Source organism: Protobothrops mucrosquamatus, unplaced genomic scaffold (assembly GCF_001527695.2).
Source record: "Protobothrops mucrosquamatus isolate PMUCROS unplaced genomic scaffold, P.Mucros_1.0 scaffold172, whole genome shotgun sequence".
Classification (NCBI taxonomy): domain Eukaryota; kingdom Metazoa; phylum Chordata; class Lepidosauria; order Squamata; family Viperidae; genus Protobothrops; species Protobothrops mucrosquamatus.
The window spans coordinates 97,236-113,164 of NW_015386532.1; the positions used below are offsets into that span (position 1 = coordinate 97,236).

At 38.2% G+C, this 15,929-nt stretch overlaps 1 protein-coding gene across 1 annotated transcript in view; it reads left to right on the forward strand.

Annotated features, from left to right (window-relative positions):
- The window catches only part of LOC107285398 (dedicator of cytokinesis protein 2-like), a 99,141-nt gene extending 85,123 nt beyond the window's left edge, over positions 1-14,018 (forward strand). Inside the window, exons 21-25 of the mRNA XM_015813578.1 lie at positions 4,910-5,037; positions 6,408-6,579; positions 9,949-10,072; positions 13,144-13,286; positions 13,995-14,018. Of these exons, the coding sequence (XP_015669064.1) occupies positions 4,910-5,037; positions 6,408-6,579; positions 9,949-10,072; positions 13,144-13,286; positions 13,995-14,018 (591 nt within the window). The remainder of the gene's footprint in view (positions 1-4,909; positions 5,038-6,407; positions 6,580-9,948; positions 10,073-13,143; positions 13,287-13,994) is intronic.
- Positions 14,019-15,929: the final 1,911 nt, after the last annotated feature.

Consider the following 15,929-nt stretch of genomic DNA (forward strand, 5'->3'; position numbering starts at 1 on the left):
TTCTCACCTACATCGTCCATATAGGACGACTCGGGAACTCAACTCCTACCCCGGGCAGCTCACCTATCCCCTTATGCCCAGGGGAAAGGTATCAAGCCGTTTGACAGCTGATGCTAGCTGTCAAACCGGCTTTTACGCGAAACAGGCGGGAGGCAGCAAACAGCTGCGACCGACGAAGACGCCTGCCACCAGAAGTCTCACTTCTATAACTCTTGAAATATATATTCTCCATTTCATTAGGAGAAAAGAAACAAACCTTATGAACTCATATCATCCAGAGCTTAGAACTTCTCATTCTCTTAAACCATTGGTCTAATTTTAATGGCTAAGCATTTTGAGTAAGAATGAATAACCAGCAATACTCCACCCTTTTTTTCCTGAAGAATTCCAACTGTTTGGAAACAACATATAGTTTAGCATAATAAAATATAAATATGAGTTGATGTTAAAATAGCAGTATGTAAAATCTGCGGAGTAAAATTAACAACCTTGTGATTCTCACAATTCTTGGAGCACATCCAGGTAAATCATTAAATAATCAGGTGAAATGGTTGACATCACCAAGAACAAGGAGGAAAGTTGTATATGAAGGCTTGCAGGCTTCAGCATATGAAGATTGAAGAAATGTTCATAGTTAGTGAACCTTAAAGCTCATTTGTGGGGAAGACATAGACTTAACTTCTAACAAATGCAAATTATAGACAGTTGACCACTTTGTATATGCACTGAATTTGCTTTCTATCAGTTTTGTAGGTTACATCCTTATTTGTTATGAAAAACAATTTGCTAAGCATGGAATTGGGTTGTCCTTGCTGAAGAGGCTACGTCCTTTTCAATTCAGTTGAAATGCATATATATCATCTTTGATGGAACAAAGATGTCTTAGAATAGAGGTTGGCAATTGTGTTAGATCCAAGGCACCATGGAGTGGCCAAATGCCTCCTGATCTGCCTAAAATCTTGCCAGGTTTCTAAATCTTCTGAGATGTTTGCAATCTCATCTCAACTTACATAAAAATTTTCAAATTCAGAAATAGACCTTTTCAAGAATGTTGAATTCTTGTGCAAAATGTCATGACTGTTGACAGTTTAGATTTAGTTCAGCCCTTTTGTATGATTTTAATGTGAATATGATGAGTTACATTATAGATGCTGTTTTTGATAGGATCAGATGCTCTAGCACCCATGAGTTACCACCTAAAGCTTGATATAAATGAATCATAAGGGGATGATTATATCATACTGGAAAATTAATTTAATCTGGTCAGCCATATACCATGGGAAAATATCCAGAGTCTGATAGTGTGCTACAGTTTCATTAAAGGCCAAGCAGATAGGGACCAGCAGATGAATTTCAGTATTGTAACATGCAAAATATATGGCTTCAGTGTCTTTTTAAATATATAGAAGTGATTTCAATTTAAGTATTTCTTAGATTCCATCTTGGATGGAAATTTTCCATCTGTTATCATAGTACATGAATGAAAAATCATTACTATTAGACAGATAGGAAAAAATAAATTACTTCACTCTGGAAGAAGTTTCTCATAAATTAATAAGCTCAGGGGATGACAGTATTTAATGTATCAGCCGATGCATATGAAAACCACTTAATATGACCAATCAAATTCCTCTGGTTTTATCATTTTTCTTGGGCTCCCTGGTGTATGCCCTCTATGGAAGGCAGCTGTGTTGATTGTGTCTTCCTCCTACATTTGGGATTCAAAGGATCAGAAGCAATTTCCATTGCAAATAAAATCTAAAATGTATTTGAAAATAATGTTGGAAACTCTAAATGGCTTTCCTGCATTTCTTGCCAGGACTAACTCTCTGAGTCCAATAAGTCAAGGTGAGAATGGAGTCTGAAGTATGAGATTATATGGCAGTTTTCATATAAACATTGTAATAACTCTGCAATATTTTAAGTCTAAATTTTCAGGTTTTAAGATAGGGAAGTGGCAGGTTTTCTAGCACACACACACACAAAGAGACACACACGGAGGGGGAGGGGAAACTTCAAGTAATAACATATAAGAAAGCAGAACTTCTGGAAAGAAAGTGGTTGATCTATGCTCAAATTGTAATTCAGTGATGGCTTCCATCTTTTTTTTTAAAAGAATGAGAACTATTATATATATATATATATATATATATATATATATATATATATATATATATATATATATATATATATATATATATATATATATATATATATAGCATGTCAAAAAAGAAAAATACTGAATAATCCTGGAAACCTCATTTTATATCAACATCTGGAACAATTTACAGTAGCTACATTTTTTCAACTTAATGATTAGAATGACGAGAAAATGTCTCAGCCAATATTAATTTACTTGCATGTAACAAAACAAACTTGTATTTGTTATCTAATTCACTATTCAGAAATAACAGGATTAATTTAGAGCTTCTAATTATGAAACAACAGTTTAGGGATATCTTAGGTTACTTTAATATCACAGAATCACCTTGGGTCCCATGTTCAACAAATGATTTCTGTTGTGTTCTGTGAATATATATACTTAATTTATGCTGCTGTGTCTCAGATTTCTTTTTTAAACTATTATCACACACAAATGTACACATGTGCATATTTGTGTGTGTGTGCATGCCCACATACATACACACACACACACACACACACACTCCTTTCATTTTCCAAAACAAAGAAAAAAACAGCTTACATTAACGATACCTTTAACACCATCAAACAGCAACAACTGCTTATCCTAGGTTTTTGGGAAGGGCTGGATAGGTGGACAAAATTGTCGAATACAGTCTAAACATTTGGCTGATTGGGCAATAAAAATAGGAAAATAATAAATAAAGAAAGAAGTGTACACAATAAAGTACTTTGAAACACTTAGGCAGTTGTGGCTAAAAGAGCCTTTCGGGAACTTTGTGCTGTGCATCAGTTGCACCCTTTCCTAGCTCAGAAGTCCTTGCACTCATTTACTCAAGTCCTGGTCACCTCACGGTTGGACTATTGCAACTATTATATGTGCTCTACATGGGAACACCCTTGAAGAGTAAGTGGAAACTTTAGCTGGTACAGAATGCAGCCATGTGGGTGGCTCTTGAGGCCCCTAGAGTGGCCTTTGTTACGTTGTTGTTCTGCTGTACTGATTGCCAGTTTCCTTCTGGGTCCAATTTAAAAGTTATCTTTAAAGCCCTTTGTGGCAAGGGTCTATGTTATCAGAAAAGTTTCACCCCAGTTGGATTAAACCACCCCCTACACCAGGAGAACAGGCATGCTGCAAACCCTATTGGTCAAGGAATTTTGGCAGGAGAACAGCCTTTTCTGCCATGGCGCCTGCCCTCTAGAACAGTGGTTCTCAACCTTTTTAATGCCGTGACCCCAACCGGTCGTAAGTCGAGGACTAAACCGGTCGTAAGTCGAGGACTACCCAACCGGTTGTAAGTCGAGGACTTTCTCTGCCCGGGAGTGCCGCGCATGCGTGGTTCCGCCCCCTGCGCCGGCCGAGGCGTAGCTGGCAAGCGGCAGAGATGGAGCAGGCCGACCACCAGCTGGCCCAGCCCAAGGGAGGTAAGGCACCCACCGGAAAAGGGGGGAAAAATGGCAGACAAAAAATGGCGGACAGCCTTGCTTGGCGACCCCCATGAAATGGTCGATCGACCCCAAATGGGGTCCCGACCCACAGGTTGAGAACCACTGCTCTAGAACATCAAGACCCATGAGGTGAGATCCACACTCACCCATTTGGCTTTCTAACTAGCCTGGAGCCCCAATGAGTAAATGGCATACTGGTTGATAGATTAGACAGGCCCCACCTCTTCCTTGTGCACACATTTACTCCCTTTCTCTCCACCTTGGTCAATTTTAACTGAATTTCAAATTTATGGTCTTTATTTATTGTTTTAATGTTTTATATGGTATTTTTATTGAATGAGTATAAGCCACCTGGAGTTGTTTTGGCAAGGTGGGTAGCATAGAAATTTAATAACTAAATAAATAAAATATATTGGTTGTAGATAGGACATAGTTCAGTTGCTGAAGTTTCTAACACCATTCCTCTCACCTCAAAAAAATCTAAAGAAACTGTGAGAATAATACTTGGATAGGACTCTCTTTCAATTTGAGACAAATGACAAACAATCTGACAATAATAGAGAAAAAATGGAAACAGAAGAAGAAATTTTAAAGCATAGTGGAATGAAACAAAAAAAGGTTTTATTTTATTTTGGTTTTTATAGGAGAAAAAAAAGCTTTCAGGAGATTGGATGGCAGGTTTAGGCCACGCGTTATAGATGTCAAAACTAAGGTCAAATAAAATCAAAATAAAATTCAATGTATTTATCCCTGCAAAGAAAGCTGTAGATAATAGCTCAAAGGTATTGCATTTCTTCCCCACCCATCCAGCCAGTGAAAAGCAATAGATAGATAATCTTTATTATCATTTTTTACTGTGAGCACAATGGCACACATTAAAAATGAAATTTTGTTGCTTGCTCTCAAAGTGTACACATATATAACACACATTTAAGTATACTATATACAACAGGTGTCCCTAACCCCCGGTCCATGGACCAGTACCGGGCCACGGCATGCCAGCAACTGGGTCGCACAAACAAGCAAAGCCCCATTTGCTAGATGCAGGCAGCACACAAAACCACACACTCTCCGGTCCGCAGAAAAACCTCTCTCCGTGGAACTGGTCCCTGGTGCCCAAAAGGTTGGGGACCTCTGATATACTACATATGTATAGACCTACACCCTTACATATAAGTAACATATAAATATTAATCACTGTCCATCTTGAATACATAACGGAAGGAGGAAGCTTTAGAGTTCATAAGGTTAATACTGTATGAAACAAAACTGTGACTGAATCTGTACTCAAACTTTTTTATGTTGTGTTTTCTCGAAGCCGGATTTTGATGACAGGCGGTTTGGCCGACCAACATCTATGCTGAGATCGTATCGTCAGATGTCAATTATTTCAATGTCCTCCATGAATTCTGACTGCAGTACACCAAACAAAATTGCTGTAGAAAGGTTAGTTATGGGCCAGCTTCCCAACATGAGTTTTCTGCAAGATACAGACCAGGAGGGAACTGACTGTAAAACAGAATATATTACATTAAAAAAACACATCGTGACTGAACAGAGATAGTAAGCATCTAATCTTATTTGATCTATAATAAAAACTATTACAAAAGCAAATGCTGCTTTTAAAATTAGCAGTGGCAGGCTGATAGCACTGAAGATTGCAACTGCATTGAAGATTTATTCACCATCACTCTAGTACTCATATGCATGTTCACTGAAGCTCTATATAAATATAAAATTCTATATATATAATATTTTGATGATTCTGTAGGACTTCCCAAATATTGTTACCTTCTTGAATTACCTTTCTGCGTAGTTTAACCTATATGTTGTTCTAGTTGTTCAGTAAGTTTTATAGCATCATCCAGGAAAATCCCTCTGTATGAATAGTTTTGGAGCTACTTCCTAACCAATAAACACTGAATAAATAAAATGTAGAATGTCTAGATTTTAAAAATGCTTTCTGCCTTCTCTTTTTCTTTTTCTTTTTGGCCTTTCTTTTTGGCCTTCTGAAAAGCATTGAAGACATGACTATGCCAAGTAGCCTGGGATCCTGTGACACTTTGAAGATGGCTAATGGAGTAGATAACACCCCACCCTGTGTGAACTTGGTTCCCTCTTTTTCCATCCTGTTTATTTTACTTGAATTTTAAACTTAAGATCCTTATTTATTTGTTTTAATGTTTTATAGCAGCGGCCCCCAACATTTTAGGCACCAGGGAACGGTTCCATGGAGGGTGATTTTTTTCATGGATGGGGAGGGACATGGTTTTACATTCTGTCTGGATCCTGCACATGTGTGGATGGGTCTTTGCTTGCATGCATGACTCAGATCCTGACTGGCTGTGGCCTGGTACCAGTCTGAGGACCGGGGCTTGGGGACCTCTGTTTATAGTACATTGTAGTCAATGTCTGTAAGCTATCTAGCATCTCTTTGGAGAGATGAGATATTAGTTTTCCTTTGTTTTCTTATTTATTCCATTCCAAGCCTATTATAATCCTGTCTTCAGATGAACTCTTTGAAAGTTCTCCAGTACCCTCAGCAAATGGCTAGGATTTTCTTAGGTCATTTACCTCCTACTGGTTGTCAGTTCCTGTTTTCATCTCTTTCCTGACTAGGGAACGAATGCCAGTACTAAAAGGAAATGACTGGGTAGCTGTAATGTTTTCCCTAACTAGTTTTCAACTGCTAGGACTTCTAATTCTTGCTTTCCCTCCGGAACTGCCTCATGCCATTGGATTCCCTCTGCAAGGGAACAGCAGTGCTGTGGGCAGATTAATTAAGTTAATTAATTTGTTTCCATTTACACCGGCAGCTTTGAACTCGAAGTCATGTCACCCAAGGCAACCGAATCTGTGTCAGAAGAAAATGGCCGTCTGATAAGCAGCCAGCCTGAAGTGAAAATGAGGAAAGGCCGGAGGAGAGAAAAGAGAAGCAGCGTACTACTTCCAGACAAAAAATCTTCTGACCTTCCTGATATGAAATGTGTATGTTACTTTTAACAAGAATTTAATAGGAAATATCTTTTTAACCCATCTGTGGCCTTTAAAAAAAAATCTTGCATTCTTTCAAGATGCAACAGCCAGTTGACAGTCTAACATGTTGTGAAGCTGCATCACTCTGTTTAACAAAGTCAGAGACTAGGAATCTGCCCTGTAGCTGACATTTTCTGGGTTAATCTGTTGCCTGATACAAGGGCAGATGTTGGGTAGGAGATTGCTTAAGCAATCTGGAGGGGAGCAGCTGGCTGCACATCTATGGCCTCCAGTTCCAGATGGGGTGCCTTCAAGTTAAATAAATGCTCACTTTGAACTTTATTAAAGAAACAAAATGTCTTGCTACGATACCACAACTTTGCAAACTATCCCATAAACAGAGCAAAGAGCTGAAGATACCTCACTGGCACCTTTTTTATGCCATTTATCATCTGAGCACTTTGATCAGACTAATATATCATCAGCCTGAATTTATGTAACTTGCACTGCAAAATTTTATGACAACACTAGGGGGACAAAGGGCTTCTGAGTATTAAAAATGCAATGTCATTAAAGAGAAAAAAAATCAGTTCAGTAAAGAAGTTTCATCCAATTTTGTTTGCTGCCCCAAAGTAGAACTACATGAAGATTAGGTTAGATCACAGATCCTTTAGAAGAATTATAGCAAAATATACCGTATTTTCCGGCGTATAAGACGACTGGGCATATAAGACGACCCCCAACTTTTCCAGTTAAAATATAGAGTTTGAGCGAGAGAGGGGGGGGAGAGAAAACTTGATGAGTAATATGCCAAACCACATGTGTAAAGGAATAAAATAGAATACCCGTATTTTCCGGCGTATAAGACAACTGGGCGTATAAGACGACCCCTGACTTTTGAGAAGATTTTCAGGGTTTAGAAAGTTGTCTTATACGCCGGAAAATACGGTACATCATTATATCTGGACATAAGCTATTTATCAGAAACCATTACCCTATCTATTTTTTTAAATTGAATCTCTTTTATGATTGCCCAAAATATAAAACCAAAGCATTCAAAATTTTATGCTATTCTAATTTCTTATATCTACTAGGATTAGAATTTAGGGGTTTTTTTGTTTTCAAAAATTATGGTGGCATAAATTGTTGTTATTCAGTATGTGCTGCCCTGAAGATTTTGAAAAGAATGCCCTTATGCTGCTTCTTCACTAAATTAGGAAATTTAGAATTGAAAAAAAAAAGAAAAATCAACTTTCTGATATCAAAAAATGTATCAAGTATATTTATGCATACATCTTCTATAACCACCCTCCACACTTTTCATTTATCGTCACAATGGAACGGTATACAGGTAGTCCTCAAGTTATGAGTGTAATTGAGCCTGCCCATTGCACTCATAAATTGAAAACTCGTAGAGTGAATCTCGTTCCTTTAGCGAGATCACTCTCTTCCTCGTTAAAATGCATACAGCTCATTAAGTAAACATGAGGTATCTCAGAGTGGGGAAGGCCATGGGGGGTCTAGTGATGGAACAGGATCCAGGCCTCCCAGACCCACTAAAATATCTCATGCTTCCCCCTCCCTTCCTGCTATGCGGGACTCACCTGGAAAAGGTCTGTCTCCTCTCTGCCGTGGTTCCTGCTGCCGCTCCAATCTGAGGCCAGGGGATGCGTCCACAGCCCCATGCGGCCCAATCCGGGCTCCAGAGGCCTGGAAAAGACCTCCAGAGCCCAGATATATGGCTGTGGATTGATTTTGCAGCCCCCCCAGCAGCCCAATCCAGGCTCTGGAGGCCTTTTCCAGGCCTCCGGAGCCCGGATCGGGCCGCGGGGGACCGCAAAATCACTCTGCAGCCATGGATCTGGGTGGCAGAGGCCTTTTCCAGGCTTCCAGAGCCCTGATCCAGCTTCCAGAGGCATCTCAAAGCATCCCCCAGCTTCGGTTTGGTTCTCTGTTGCAGAGAACAGAGGCCTAAAGAACCATGAGATCACACGAGATCAGTAGTGTGAGATCTCGCTCCACTGATCTCGCGTCATCTTGCGTTATTTTAGGCCCCCATTCTCTGCAAACACACCGAAGGCCTGGAGCAGCCAAGAAAGCGAAGATTCTTCGCAGGGTGAATTCTGAAGGCCTGGTGCCCAGGGAGACCCGCAGCTGGGGTGGGGAGGGAGGAATTAATCCAGGTGAGTGTTGCAGAGCCACTGCAGTCACTCATAAGGACAAATGACTGCTGTGGTGCTGCAATACTCATAATTGCACTAGGGGGCATTCATCACGTAACTTTGAATGAGCGTTAAGTGAATGCTCATAACTCGGAGATTACCTATATAGAATGAATATTATATTTAATTTTAGAATTTGTACTATTTTTGAAAAACATAAACCTAGTTACCTGTCTGGCTAAACATATGTAGAGCAATCCATAACAAATAACAAATACTTCTCTCTCTCTCTCTCTCTCTCTCTCTCTCTCTCTCTCTCTCTCTGTGTGTGTGTGTGTGTGTGTGTGTGTGTGTGTGTGTGTGTGTGTCAGAGAGAGAGAGTATGCACGAGAGAGAACCCACAGTTTACAGTAATCAAATAAACATACTTTCCTAATATTATTATTTATTAAATTTATTTGCTGCCTAATGTTAGAAAAAGTATGTTTCTTTGATTATCTATAAACTTTCATTTTAATATGATCATATCTCATAATATTTTTTATATTCAATCAACAAGAAACCACGAACTAATTCATTCTGAAATAGTTTCGTGTGTGTGTGAGAGAGAGACAGAGACAGAGACAGAGAGAGACAGACAGACAGACAGACAAACAGATAGACATTCTGGTCCTACCACTATGAAGATATTTGGACTTCAATTTCCATGATCTCCAGCTAGTGACAGATAGTGTGATATTTATAGACTAAAACAAGTAGACAACTCCAAATTATCTCTATCTGGTATAGATTATATTTTCTTTCTTTTTTTTCCCTCTGTACCTTTGAACACGTTTTATTAGCATTAAGAAAGATGAGCAGAAGCTCCAGTTTGATTATGCTGTTAGAGCACAATTCAAATTCTATTCACTTATAACAGAATAATTCCAGTTGAATTTAAGGTCCCAAATGGCATCCTTAGGTCAATAACTGACAGTGGCTATGTTTACCTAATACATTACTGACTTTATACTTCCCAGTGTGATCCAGGAACAGTTTCTTTTTGACAACCTCCAATTCAGGAAGAGTCCCTTCATATAATTGAAAAAAAAATTACTGTGGGGCACAATCAGATTGTAATTATTTTATCTTATATATTAAAAAGTAACCCATTAAAATCAAACAATTTACTTTCTTGAGTTTTATACTTTGATTTTTTGTTGCTGTTATGACTGTGCAGCTGTCAAGAAAATATGAATTTATGAGTGATACCAACCTTTCTGAACATCTGGATGTACCTCAGAAAACATCTGTTCTTCTCAAGCAAATGAGTTTTGCCAGCCGCTCTATGCCAACCATACCAGGTAAGTTAATTAAGAAAGTGAAACCTCTGCAGTTTTACACTGTCATTAATTTTTTAAAAAAAGATAAAATCCACCCCCATTCATTTAAAAATAATGCTGTTATGTTATATAATTTTGCCAGAAATTAAATAATACATGAGCAGTTGCAGCATCTTTCGAATCTAGACCATATATTTTCATGTAGGCAAAACCTATATTGCCTAGTATTTAAATATTTTAAAATCCTTCTTGTCCTTCAGTATAGGTTTTTTGGGGGGGAGAGGGGGGAGAACATCAGCATGTATCTTGGAGAATGTCCTTTTTGTCTCGTGTTCATAAACTCATGTTAACACTGTGGAAGAATATATAAAGATATGTCACTTTATTCGTACTTTAGGCAAGAAAAACCAAATGTACAGGTATAGTATAGGGGGTACCTTGCTCAATAGTAGTAACTGTGAGAGGGATCTCGGAGTCGTAGTGGACAATCACCTAAATATGAGCCAGCAGTGTGCTGCAGCTGCCAAAAAAGCCAACACAGTGCTAGGCTGCATTAACAGAGGGATAGAATCAAGATCATGTGAAGTATTAATACCACTTTACAATGCCTTGGTAAGGCCACACTTGGAATACTGCATCCAGTTTTGGTCACCACGATGTAAAAAAAAATGCTGAGACTCTAGAAAGAGTACAGAGAAGAGCAACAAAGATGATTAGGGGACTGGAGGCTACAACATATAAGGAACGGTTGCTGGAATTGGGTATGTCTAGTTTAATAAAGAGAAGGACGAGGGGGGACATGATAGCAGTGTTCCAATATGTCAGGGGCTGCCACAAAGGAGAGGGAGTCAAGCTATTTTCCAAAGCGCCTGAAGGCAGGACAAGAAGCAATGGATGGAAACTAATCAAGGAGAGAAGCAACCTAGAACTAAGAAGAAACTTCCTGACAGTTAGAACAATTAACCAGTGGAACAACCTGCCTCCAGAAGCGGTGAATGCTCCAACACTGGATGTTTTTAAGAAGAAACTGGACAGCCATTTGTATAGGGTATAGGGTTTCCTGTCTGAGTGGGGGTTGGACTAGATGACCTCCAAGGTCCCTTCCAACTTTATCATTATTATTATTATTAAGTATTTTTGTTCCATAACATAGGCATTTAAAACAGAGAGAAATAAAATGTAATGTGCTTGTGGTAAAGGCAACTGTTTAATGTAGTGTTGATAAAAACAGAAAAGTAGGCAAAGTATATTTGTCATAACCGATAAATGTCAAAATTCATCTCGATACTTGTACATCACATTCAGCTGTTGTTTTTATTAGTTGTATGAGTGATCCTAGCAATTCCCTCCTAAAATTTCATCATTCAAGTCTCAAATAAATGGTTCATCTTGCTGAATTTGTGAACATAGTCTGATAGACTGGGAGAAAGTCTAATTCTTTTCTGGTTTACAAACTCTGGATGACTAGAGTTCTTTTGGAATAAATACTTCCATAAAATAATGACGGATTAGCTATCTTGATTTTTGAATGTGTGTTTGAAATATCACTTAGGAATAGCACTTAGACTTATATACCGCTTCACAGTGCTTTACACTGTGGTTTACAGAGTCAGCATATTACCCCCAATGATCTGGGTCCTCATTTTACCAACCTCAGAAGGATGGAAGGCTGAGTCAACCTTGAGCCGGTGAGAATCAAACTGGCAAACACTTGGCAGTGAGCAACCAGCAGAATTAGCCTGCAATACTGCATTCCAACCACTGCTCCACCACAGCTATGGAAAATAGTTCCTATACCAGCATGTAGCCTCAAAGAAGCCTAATTGAAACACAGTTTTCTTCAAGGCCAGAAGGAGGAACTGTTTCTCCATGCTGGTGCAGAAATGGAAACACAGCAGTCTTATTTTACATTCCATAAAAAGATAGGAAAGATGATGGCTGCATCAGTGGAAATGGAAGCTCACTTCCTATACTGCTCAAGGAGTCGGGGGCACAGAATGATAAAATGTATGTTATAAATTACCAAAGAATGGAACTTTATATATTAAATATATTATTTTTGTCACTACTTAAAGATGTCAGGGACAATGCTAAAATAGGAGAACATTTCTCTTAATGTCTCAGTCTTCTGTGAGGGATATCTTTGAAGGATATTCTGTCATGTGAATAATAATAATAATAATAATAATAATAATAATAATAATAATAATAATAATAATAATAATAATAATAATAATAATAATAATAATAATAATAAAGTTGGAAGGGACCTTAGAGGTCATCTAGTCCAACCCCCTGCTCAGGTAGGAAACCCTATACCATTTCAGACAAATGGCTGTCCAGTCTCTTCTTAAAAACTTCCAGTGTTGGAGCATTCACCGCTTCTGGAGGCAAGTTGTTCCACTGGTTAATTGTTCTAACTGTCAGGAAGTTTCTCCTTAGTTCTAGGTTGCTTCTCTCCTTGATTAGTTTCCATCCATTGCTTCTTGTCCTGCCTTCAGGCGCCTTGGAAAATAGCTTGACTCCCTCTTCTTTGTGGCAGCCCCTGAGATATTGGAACACTGATATCAAGTCCCCCCTCGTCCTTCTCTTCATTAAACTAGACATACCCAATTCCAGCAGCCTTTCCTTATATGCTTTAGCCTTCAGTCCCCCAATCATCTTTGTTGCTCTTCTCTGTACTCTTTCTAGAGTCTCAACATCTTTTTTACATCGTGGTGACCAAAACTGGATGCAGTATTCCAAGTGTGGCCTTACCAATCTTTAGCCTTCCTTGCAACACACACACACACACACACACAAACACACACACACACACACACACACACAGAGAGAGAGAGAGAGAGAGAGAGAGAGAGAGAGACTGCTGATCTATCTTTATCTCTATCTCTATCTATTTATCTGTCCATCTATCTATCCATCTATCTATCTAATATGTTTTACTTTTGAAGTGTTATTTGTAATTATCAAGATCCAGCCACATCAAAATATGTCTTTCTGAATGTAAATATTCAGGTTTATTTTTGCAATTTACTGATATGGATTCCATTTTGCAACTTTATTGTGACTATGTATGCTGCACTGTTTTAAAGCTTTAACTCTATCCATATGCTGTCCAACCCTGGAAGAAACAAATGTGTCACAGAGAACCAGTCAGACAAGCATTCCACCCATCTTGGAAACAGAAAAGAAAACTCTAAAAAAGAAGAAAATGAACCAGCTCTTCAAAACAAAAGTAAGCATCAGTGTTTCTGTTCAAATTTTAGGCATTCAAACTTATATTTGTAAGCAACCTGCACATTTCATGTTGGCCTACAGTATTGCATCTACTTAAAATGATAAAAAATATATCTTTCAAAATCTACCCTGTAATACAGGTGGTCTTGGACTTATGACTACAATTGTGCCCAAAATTTCTGTTGCTAAGCAAGACAGTTGTTAAATGATTTTTCCCCTTTTATGACCTTTCTTGCCACAGTGAATCAAAGTTAGTAACATGGTTGTTAAGTGAATCTGGGTTCCCCATTTACTTTGCTTGTCAGAAGTTCACAAAAAGAGATCATGTGATCCCAGGACACTACAACCGTCATAAACATGGGTCAGTTGCCAAGCATCTTAATTTTGATTGCGTAACCATGGGGATGCTGCCACAGTTATAAGTGTGAAAAACGGTCATAAGTCACTTTTTTCAGGGCCGTTGTAACTTCAAATGGTCACTAAATGAATTATTGTAAGTCGAGGACTTACTTGTAATCCCCAACTTTGAATATTTTGTTTTTGTTTAATTATTTTATTTTCTATTAGCTAGCAATGGATTGCAGGGATTTTTAGTACAAAATACGCTTTTCAGTCCATGTCATCTGATCAAAATGCTGGATGCTTTTGGCTACAGTGTGTCACATTATATTTGAAAAGACTATGCTTCAGTTCTTTGTTTTCACAGATGATGACTGCATTACCATGTTAAAGCACCCCCAGTAGATTGTTGCAATTATTATATCCATGATATACTACTGTAACAAGCACTATGAGCTGATTGATTGGCACAGTTGGGGTGTTTATTTAATGCCATCATACTAACTTAATCAAAGATGATTCAGGACACCTTGACACCTAATATATCTATCAGCATATTGATTTGTTAAAAAACATACACGTTGAACATTAACTACAAAAATATTTTTATGTTAGTTCTCCAGAGACAAAATTTCAGCGCATCGGCATTGCATTTTGATTCCTCAAGGGCTAATTCAAAAATAAATTGCATCAAATTTCATGAAAATATATGCTAGCTTGAAACTTTGAATTATTTCCATTGTATAATATAGGGAATAAATTAGTCCCAGTAGGAAACTGGAAGGCAAAAGCTATTTCTCAGATCTCCCTTGTCAATCTTACAGACAATTTTAGACCAAGTTGAGGTGGAAATGTTGCCCTGGATATATAGGATTGTTCATCTAGAATCCAGAACCTGAGATTATTTTTGAGCTTGCCAAGTACAACCTTGTCACAGAGCCAAATAATAGTTTTTCATGTGATATGTAGCATGCATATCCTATCCGCTTCTCTGACTAGATTCACATTTTCTGAGGTAACCCTCAGAGATGTGAACCAAAGCACATCTTTGTTCCTATTTCTAAATTTTCATTTTGCAAATGTTGTTTTATATATAGCTTCCATTGGTGTTGCAGTAATAAATATTTTTAGGAAGGTCATCTAACTTGGCATTGGGGAAAAGCTTCTGTTCTGGCTGTGCTGGAGAAATAAATATTACTGCTCCTTTCTCCAGATGCTGCATTCCATGTAAGAGTCCTGATCATTACTTAGAGGAAATAAATTACTTAACTGTATATATTAATTACTTCCTGTGTCCAAATCCAGTGGAGAAGGCATGCTGTGGGTTGAGTTATATAGGGAGCTACATTTGGCAGGGGGCCTTCTCGGCTGCCACGCCTGCATTGTGGAATATCCTTCTCCCTGAGGTTAAGCTGGCACCATCGCTCTTAGTTTTTGAAGGTCCCTTAAGACCTGATGGTACATCTAGCCTGGGGATGCCAGAAATCAGGCAAACTAGTGATGTGGCTCTGTTATTATTAAAACCCCTTCACCCATTGTTTCTTTTTAGCTGTGTTTTATAGTTTTAATGTTTTTAATAATAATAGTTGTTTCTTGTGACCTTTCTTTTAAAAAAATTGTTATATAATGCCTAGAGTCACTTGTTTCAGGAGATGCTCAACTATATATACTTGAATAAATAAATTAATATGATGCATCACATGTAATGGACATCTATTTCCAGCCCTGGAGCAACATTTTAAGTTCATATCAAAACCGTATTACAGGTAATCCTCGACATATGACGACAACTGAAACCAAGATTTCTATTGTTAAGCAAGACCTTTGTAAAATGAGTTTTGACCCATTTTATGACCTCTCCTGCCACAGTTCTCAAGCAAATCATTGCAGCTGCTAAGCTAGTAACCTGGTTGTTAAGTGAATCTGGTTTCCCCGTTGACTTTGCTTGTCAGAAGATCACAAAAGATGATCAGATGACCCAGGGACACTGCAACCATCATAAATATGAGTCAGTTGCCAAGTCTCTGAATTTTGATCACGTGAGCCTGGGGATGCTACAATGGTCATAAGTGTGAAAAACGGTCATAAGTCACTTTTTTCAGTGAAATAACTTTGAATAGTCACTAAACGTTGTAAGTTGAGGATTACCTGCAAGAAGAGGATGAACAAATCTCTTTTTTTAATCACCCTTTTTCCTAAGAGGAAGAACTAAACTTTAAATAAATCAGTCACCTAATTAGGCACATATAATTTGAGTTCATTCAGGCTTTTTACAACAATGTAGCTCTTTCAAGAAAAGAAG